Source organism: Phoca vitulina, unplaced genomic scaffold, assembly GCF_004348235.1.
Source record: "Phoca vitulina isolate PV1807 unplaced genomic scaffold, GSC_HSeal_1.0 scaffold13, whole genome shotgun sequence".
In the NCBI taxonomy this organism is placed as follows: domain Eukaryota; kingdom Metazoa; phylum Chordata; class Mammalia; order Carnivora; family Phocidae; genus Phoca; species Phoca vitulina.
Genome location: NW_022589716.1, coordinates 43943278 through 43952262, shown reverse-complemented (window position 1 = coordinate 43952262; position 8985 = coordinate 43943278). Strand labels below are relative to the sequence as shown.

The following is an 8985-nucleotide window of genomic DNA, read 5'->3' as shown; positions in this document are numbered from 1 at the left end:
ACTCTTTTTTTTGAAATTTCTATCTTAAACAATTCAGCCGTAGAATTAAGAACTGTATGAATTTTTAGAATTCAGTTCTTAAGTAGCTTTTAGTGGTTAAAATAGGTTTCAATTTTTCTTAAAAGGGCAACTCGGTATTTTTAGCACTTAGAAGCCTTATCTACCAAAGCCCACTTAGTTTTGGATTGATTTAAAGGACTCAAACGTCCCCCAGCTTCAGAATGCGTCAGAGGAGGTGGCTGGAGCCACAGTGGGACATCGTGTGACCCCCCACCCCCACCCCGGGCCTTAGGTTGGCACAGACCCGAGTTCCAGCGCCCAGCCTACCACGGCCTGGCTGTGTGACCGTGGCGAGTCTGCGATCTCTGGGTCTCAGCTTCCTCATCGTGAAAATGGCTTTTGTCCCTACGGCGCCGCGGCAGGGGCTCGATGAGCTCAAGCCCACGAAATGCCTGATGGACGGCCCAGCAGCTTTTCCCTTTTCCCTCCTGTTCGGAAGCAATAGGCAGCCGCTGAGGGGCCACTCTGGAGCTGACAATTTGTGTACTTTTTGTGACAAGGTTTGAAGCAGGTGATTTCCCAAAACCTGCCTTCCTTCTCAGACCTGAGGTTCTGTTCCATCACGCCTCCAATGAGCTGGGTATCTGCCCGAAGAACAAGTTGCTGACTTCCAGGACAGAGTGCGCTCTGGCGCCGGAAGCGCGAGGCCCTGCGGTTTCCATGGCGACCCCGGTTGTTTCTCCACACCAGCCTCCCAGCCAAGCTCTCGCTGCCGATGAGTCACGCCCCAAGTGTTTTGTTTGTTTCCCTTGGAGAGAACTGGCTCAGAGCTTTAATGGCTCCCGTCAAAGGTTAAGTAACAGCTCTCCTCGCTGAAACGTAGGAAGAAAAATTTCCATGTGTGGAATGAGGAGTTCCTGGTCTACCTGAGAACCAAACCTGGCCTTTAGTCTCAACACGCGCACAAATCACTCTGTCATGCAGGTGTTCTTAGCTGACCATAAATCTGGAAGAAAAGGCAGAGCTGAGTCTTTTTAGATAAATGTTTTATTTCTTCCTCAAAATGTTACAAAAGTTATTTCTCCTGAATTATCTACAATGCATAGAGCTTTTATAAACTTATCCATAATGAATAAAATCTAGCCGAACACTGATCCACTTTGACTAACATTTCTTTAACTCTCAGTGTTTTTCCTTTTCTTCCCTGATTTTAGCTCTTTGTTCCAGTCTTCTGCCACCCTGAAGCATCACTTCCAAAAAGGAGATCCCACCCCCCCATTAATCTGAGATGCCCGTCCTTCCCACCTGCTCCCCGCCACACTACGAAGGGGCAGCGTCAGGCAGTGTGAGCACACCCGGCTGAGGGGAAAAGGCCTGGCCCACAGAGAAAGGGTCCCACGTCTGCAGGAGAGGCGAAAGCACGAGGGTCTGACAGATGAAGAACTCACCTAGAAGAAGGGGCTGGTGCATTTCTAAATCGCCCAGTGGTTTCTGTAAAAAAACGGACTCACGTTTCCGAAGGTGGGCCGAGCAATGTCTAGGTGGCAGGGGAGTCTCCTGGGAAGTGTTCCGTGGCTCAAAGCATAGGACGTGGGAGCGGACAGCTTTGAAAGCCCTACCCTGGGTCTATGTGACAAGGCCCGGGGCCAGCCCAGACCCACGGCACCACCTCAGCTTGACCCCCCTGCCCCCGGCCCTCGTCCGTGGTGCACGCAGCTTCTGGGTCTTCTCAGAGGAGACGCCACCACCACCAGGGCCCTGCGTAGCACAGGGTGCGACAGGTGGCCACCCCCATCACAGCCTCTCAAAGGGGAACAGGTGGGAGGCCGCGGCCGCCTTCTCCCTCTTGGTCTTCTTAGGGCACTTTGGCTTCTGCTCTTCTTCAGCCTCTCGGTTTTGGGGCCAGGAGGCAGCCAGGATCCTTGATGCTTCTGCTTGAGAGCTGGTCCCCTCCTCTTCATCAGAAGAGAGTCCATCTCCGGCAGGTGCTTGGGGAGCTCCTGCCTCACTCTGGAGAGGGAGGGACAACGGCAGCCGGGAGTCAGCCATCAGATGGCAGGGAGCCCCGCCGGGGGGCAGTCAAGCCCCCAGCAGCAGCCTGCCCTGAGCCAGTGACTCTGGGAGGACAGGGGCACCACGTGGGGCTGGGGGAGCCTCGCACTGGGGACTCCGCCAAGCAGGTACTGGAGAACTTGCTCTGGGCTCAGGGCTGGGAAACGCAGAGATGTTTACGCAGGAGACTGCCCTCAAGGAGCATACAACCTGACCTAGGAGATCCCAGGACTGGTGCTTTGCACTTCTTTACCTCACTTCTGCACAAAAGCGCACTCATGTCTTTAACTGCCCTGGACCAGCTCTCCTTACCAAGTGCTCCGAGGAGACGCTCCCTGACTGCGGGGCCAGCTGGGCTGGGGAGCTGGGCATGGAGGGTTTAGCTGCGCGAGGTGAGAGCACGTGGGGGGACGGAGTCAACATAAAGCCTGGTGAGAGGTCACCAAAGGGATGTGAGGGAGGAGTCTGACAAAAATAGTTTGCCACTTTTAAAGGCAAACTGGCAGCAGTTCGGGGTTGGAGACGGGGAGACAATAGGTGCGGTTTTGGCTGTTCCCAGAGCACATTTCTGTGTCTGACCCAATCCTGATCTCACCACGCAGCCGCGTGGAGGGGCCTCTCTGCCCCTCTGGGAGCCCTTTGAGGACTGCATGTCAACTCCGCACAGGTTGGCCCAGGCCGGGGCAGGTGCCATGAAACATGACTTAAGTGAGCAACCCCAGGCCTGGAGGACGGCCACAGGCGCAGGGAGCCTGTCTCTCCCTGGATCGGTTTAGCACGAGATCAGACCCCTGGCAGACACCTGCTTGTGGCAGACAGGAGCAGGACAGGGATGTCGGGGTCGGGCTGGGGGCTGGAAGAGCCAGCTGAGGTGGACTCCAGGGACACCTTTCCCAACAAGGTTAGGACACAGATGTCTCAGAGACACAGGACTGTGGTGTCAAAACACAAGGCATCTCTGGGCAGAATCCGGGCCCACAGTTCTGGGTCCCCTTCTCCCACCTGGGCTTGTCTTCTTTCCAAAAGAGCCGCACTGACCTTGTCCCCATAGCGAAGCTTCAGCCTCTCCCGGATGAGCAGTCCCCTGACCAGCAGCTTCCAGTTCCCCAGGGCCCGCTTCTCTCTTTTCTGCCGGCAAAATGAAACGGAGAACACAAAATGTTAAGTACTGTCACTTTCAGGAGAAGTATCAAGATGGAATCTATGAACATATAAAGATCCAAAATAAGACTTTTTGGTTAAAAGAGTCCCTCAACCATGCCGAGTCTGTTTTAAAAGGAATGTGATTTATAAAGTGATGCACATAAAAGGCAGCAAAACAGAAGCCTCTTTTTAACTGGTAGCGACTCTAACATCTTTGAGGAGGAGGCTTGGACCACAGCAGTTCCCTTCAGCAGAGGCAGGCGTGGACGGCAGGTGCAGTAGCCCCCGGAGCCGGGGTCCAGTACACGGTGGACACGGATGCTGGATGGTGAGGTGGAGGCAGGACCCTGTTTATCCGGGGCTGGCTCCCTAGGGTGCCTTCCTCAAAGTCCGAGAGCTGGAAAGAGCTTTGGGGCACGTGGCCTCTACTGTTTTAACCCACCATCAAATGAGGCACCTGCCCCACCTGGGGGCTCGTGTTCCCCTGCCACTCTGCTTTCACACCTCAGGCCCCCGCCCTGGCCAGATGGCTCACCTCCTTCTCCCGCTTCTCAATGAGCGCCTGCTCGTTCTCCCAGGCGGCCAGGAGCACATCTTTGTATTCCTCGCAGACAATGTACCCGTCGGTTCTGTAAGCATGCAACGCGGACGGCCTCACTTGAGGCTGCCGCCTGCTCTGGCCTCTTCTCCCCCTTGCGGAGGCCGGCCAGCGGCTCCCAGGCGCCCGGAGCCCTAAAGGCTTTCCGGCGTCAGGCGCCGTGATCCTAGCCACAGCCGCTGACAGCGCCCATGCACCAGGCAGGCCTGTGGACTCTGGCACCGCGTCCTCCCCAGGCCCCCCGCCCCGGGCGGACAGAGGCCACCTAACCAGGACGTGTGCTGACCTTGCTTGCTCCCCCGCCCCCGCCCCCAGGAGACGGTTTCCATCTGGCATCAGGAGCATGCAGTTTCCCTGGTTTTGCTGCCTCTGCAGAGTCGCCAGAGTGAAAGTGTGGAAGTAAAAGGTAAAGTGTTAAGGCTGACTTGGCAAATGCAGAGTAAAACCTGGAAAATGGCCTCAACCCAACGGGGACGGCCACCGCTAGCCAACACCTGCAGACGCTCCCTGCCCCAGGCTGTGCCCGGCAAGGGGGTCCCATCGCTGTCTCCACTGCACAGCCAGATGAGCGACCCGGGAGCTGCAAACCATCTGCCTACAGCACAGTCCGGAGCCAGGCTTTCACCCGCCACACCACGCTCCCTACTTTCATCACAGACAGGGTGACTGGGACTCGGAGATGAAGTCACTGAAATCCCATGGCCAGGTGAGTGACAGGGCCAGGATTTAAACCCGGGAACTAGCTGTGTCGTGCATCCTGGAAGGCACTGACAGCTTAGGACCCCTCGCACACTCCCCGACCATGTCTAGTGGCCAAAAGTCTCACTGGGGAGGACGAGCGAGAAGGCTGCCTAAGTGCTCCAAGGAGGAGTGGGACAGACGCACCGGGCGCCTCTAGCGCAGGGCTCGGCACATTTTTCTGGAAAGGGTCCCGTGCAGCCTGTTTTACAACCCTTAAGTGTCACATGTCTTGCTTGCTCTGAAAGATCCATCTTACAAATTCCCCATTAGAGTAAGACATATTTGAATGCTTTTCGCTTCCTCCAGTCTTTCTCAAGCCAGAAAAGTCAGCCCTGGATGCCTCTCCCCACGCGCCCTCAGCAGCCCTCAGTGCCCAGGCCTCTGCCTGCAGGGCGCCCGCCGTGGTTACCTTGTAGGGCACTTCTCCCAGCCTCACCACTCTCGCCTGTTTCAGCCACGTGTCCCGGGAGTGCAGGGTATGCACGCAATCCCTGCGGGAGCCAACAGGGGGAGACACAGGACACACTCAGTTCACACCGGGCTGAAGGAGCTGCGCGCGCAGCCTCCCAGAAGGAAGGGCTCGGCCCTCGATTCTCTCCTCAGGCCCGGCTCCTGAGGGAAGCAGGGGACCTGCGGTGGGCGAACAGCTAACCTGGACTTCCTATCTTCTTGGGGATGTGTCCACTTACACTGGAACCACGAGCTACTGAGTGACCACGGAATGAAGATGCACGCCCGTGGCAGTCACGATTCCCGGCAGCCTGTGATTACAGACAGCCTCTGGCTCCGCTCTCCTTCCACAGCTAAGAGCTGTACCCGGCCTTGGAAGACCACTTTCCAAAGAGTTCCACCTGCCGTCCTCACTGAGCCTTCTCCGACAGGGCGCGCTCATCTCTTCCTCAGTTCGCAGCCCTGCACTCTGGCCAGAGAGAGGGCTCCCGCGCGCAGAGCAGGCCCTCCGGCTCCGGCCCCATCGGAGGCATGCGGTGCGTACCTCCTCGTGCCACGGCCTGGCGGGGGGACCCCGCACGAGCCACTGTCCCTTCCTGAGCCTCAGCGGCATCCTCTACCAGCCAGGGATAATGAGCTCTGTCCTCTGTGCTTTGCCGGGCTGCAGGAAGACCAGACGCTGCCCGGGTGCTGGAGCAGAGCCTGTCCTGTCAGGGCTGGCACCCCCGGCAGGCTGCACAGCTCTGATCACCCAGAGGAGCAATTACGTCACGGTCATGGTCTTCACGTGGGGGCGCGGCCGGGAGGCAGGCGGGCACTGTCAGGACGTTCAAAGGAGCACAGTGGGGAAGTGGACACAGCCCCATCAGGATAAACCTCAACTTCTAACCACTTCACACCCATGAGGACGGCTATTATCCAAAAACCCGAAAGGAAGCGTGGGCGAGGGTGGGGGAAACCGGCATTCTTGCATGCTGCTGGTAGGACCGGAAAACAAGGCAGGCATTGCGGAAAGCAGGAGGTTGAGGCTTCAAAAAGTGAGACACAGAATTACCATGCGAGTAGCGATTCTACTTCTGGGCACATACACCCAAAAGAAGTGACAGCAGAATCTCAAAGAGGTATGTGTGCACCCACGTTCGCAGCGGCACTGCTCACCACAGCCGAAAGGGGAAGCACCGCAAGTGCCCGTCCCTGGAGGCCAGTCCCCAAAGGACGAATACTGCACGATTGCATTTACATAAGGTCCCCAAAGGAGTCAAACGCACAGACAGCGGCATGGTGGCCGCCAGGGGCTGGGGGGGAGGGGGGACATCCTGTTTCATGGGGACCGAGTTTCCGCTTGGGAAGATGAAGAAGTTCTGGAGACGGATGGTGGGGATGGTTGTACGATCCAGTCAATGTACTTAACACCACTGAACTGTATGCTTACAAATGGTTACATGGCACACTTGGTTTTGTATATTTTACTACCAAAAACACTGTCTACCTCTAATGCTTTCTCCGATGACTGACGTGGTAGTCCCTGTGGACCACACCTGCTTCCTTCCCACCGGACCTGCTTTGCCTCAACCACCTGTGCCTTACGCCTGAGCCTTACGACCTCTACCAGGGGGACTGGGCCCTGGGGCCTCTGACTGCCGGCAGCTGAGGCCCTGACCAGGCCTGATGCCTCCTGACATGGAACAGAAAGCTCAGCCACAGACCCTGAACAGAGGGTGTAGGCTGGGTCCCTGCAGGGCTGCACGCAGGAAGTGGGCTGCACCCACTCAGAGCCCTTGAACCACCTACTCCTGTTATTTCCCTGTTGCCTTGTTTTCTCTCTCTTGTCCTGGTTATTAAGAATACCCTCTACTCTATTTTTTGGTCTTTCATTCCAGTGTTTTAAAAAGCCACTTCTTTTAGTTATCATTTTGTTTTGTTTTTTTGAGGCACATTTAAATTCAATTAACTAACATATAATGTATTAATAGTTTCAAAGGTAGAGGTCAGTGATTCATCAGTCTTATATAATAATAGCCAGTGCTCATTCCATCACATGCCCTCCTTAATGCCCATCACCCAGCCACCCCATCCCTCCACGCCCCTCCCCTCCAGCAACCCTCAGTTTGTTGCCTATGATTAAGAGTCTCCTATGGTTTGTCTCCCTGATTTTGTCTTGTTTTATTGTTTCCTCTCTTCCCCTATGATCCTGTTTTGCTTCTTAAATTCCACATATCAGTGAGATCATATAACTGTCTTTCTCTGATTGACTTTTTCACTTAGCCTAATACCCTCTAGTTCCCTCCACGTCACTGCAAGTGGCAAGATTTCATTTTTTTGATGGCTGAGTAGTATTCCATTGTAATTTCTTTCTATTGCTATTTTTCTTAAAAGTTCTGCTTCTATTTTTCTCTCTCACCTTAAGATTTTATTTATTTGACAGACAGAGGCACAGCGAGAGAGTGAACACAAGCAGGGGGAGTGGGGGAGGGAAAAGCAGGCTGTCCACTGAGCAGGGAGCCCGATGTGGGGCTCGATCCCAGGACCCTGGGATCATGACCTGAGCCGAAGGCAGATGCTTAATGACTGAGCCACCCAGGCGTCCCAAGATTTTTTGTTTTAGGGGCGCCTGGGTGGTGCTGTCGGTTAAGTGTCTGACTCTTTGGATTTTGGCTCAGGCCATGATCTCAGGGTCGTGACATGGAGCCCCGCTTTGGGCTCTGTGCTCAGCAGCGAATCTGCTTGAAACCCTTTCCCTCTGCCCCCACCCTGCTTGCACGTTCTCACATGTGCACGCTCTCTCTCAATAAGTAATCTTAAAAAAATTTCTTTTGTTTAAATTTTGTATATATCTTACATTCTTCTTCTAACTCTTATTCCCTTCCCCTCTTCTTTGGCCATTTTCTTTAGTGTGGATAAAATACACACAAAATGTACCATCTTAACCATTTCTAGGTGTGCAGTTCAGTGGCATTAAGTACATTCACACTGTTGAGTAACTGTCCCCACCACGCACCTCCAGAACTTTTCCATCTTCCCAAACAGAAGCCCTGTCCCCATTAAGACATCTGCTTCCTTTAATTTTCATGATCAAATCTTGTATTCCCTCCTTTTGTAGTTTTGTAACTTACATCTTAGGGGTGTATTTTCTATTGTCCCATATAAACCTGGTCATACTTTTAATTTTTCCCCCATAACTTTTTTGCACCTGCTGGTCTTTCAACCCTTGTGGTTTTCATCTTCAAACTAGAATCCCTTCTACATGTGCCCCCCATGGGACGGTGCGCGCACACACCCACACACACACACACCACACAGCTCATCCCGTTTGACAAAAGGGCTGACGTAAGCAGCCCCTCCCGCAGAAGGCCGCTAGTCCCAGGCCAGCAGGAAGCCCACAGGGCCACCCGGCTGCCTCACGCACCTGGAGTAGACCGCTTCTCCACGACAATAGCCAAGAATCGCGGCTGTCTCAGGGTAGATGGCCTCGTATTTCAGGAGATGCCTCTTCAGCGCGTACAGAGGGTGGTTCTTATATGTGCCAATGACAGTCGGCAAAGGCTGGCCCAGGTGCTTTGCCTGGAACTGCAAAGGCCAGAGAGACAACGCTGAGCATGTTTGGAAGAGGAGGTGAGGTCTGAGGCGGGCAATTCCCTCGACCACCTGGTGCAGGGAACGGTGGAGCAGAGGTTTCGTGAGCACCGGTGACTGTAACATAGCGTCTGTAGTCTGGTACTAGGCAGGTTTAGATAAAGCATGGGGTCCTGTGGCCTGTGGCAACTGTGGAAAGTCATCTAACCTACTCATTCTCGGTGCTCGGACACCCTGGCCAGCCCTAGCCCTCAGGGAGGACACACGGTTTTCCGCAGGAAGAAGGCCTTCCGTCCTCTGCAATGCGGGCCTACGTGATCCTGCTCGGGAACCTCAAACGGGCCGTTCGCGCCGTGTACCTCTCCTTAGTCCCCTGTGAGGAACACTCGTTCTCTCGGCACTTCTCTCAGGACTCTGATCTCTCAGCG

General features: G+C 54.7%; 1 protein-coding gene across 1 annotated transcript in view; it reads right to left on the bottom strand.

Annotated features, from left to right (window-relative positions):
- Window positions 1-85: 85 nt before the first annotated feature.
- XPC (XPC complex subunit, DNA damage recognition and repair factor) overlaps window positions 86-8985 on the bottom strand; it is a 36163-nt gene continuing 27263 nt past the window's right edge. The window contains exons 10-14 of the mRNA XM_032412157.1: window positions 8391-8551; window positions 4759-5025; window positions 3731-4196; window positions 3091-3180; window positions 86-2010 (exon numbers count right to left, since the gene is read on the bottom strand). Of these exons, the coding sequence (XP_032268048.1) occupies window positions 1795-2010; window positions 3091-3180; window positions 3731-4196; window positions 4759-5025; window positions 8391-8551 (1200 nt within the window). The 3' untranslated portion in view covers window positions 86-1794. The remainder of the gene's footprint in view (window positions 2011-3090; window positions 3181-3730; window positions 4197-4758; window positions 5026-8390; window positions 8552-8985) is intronic.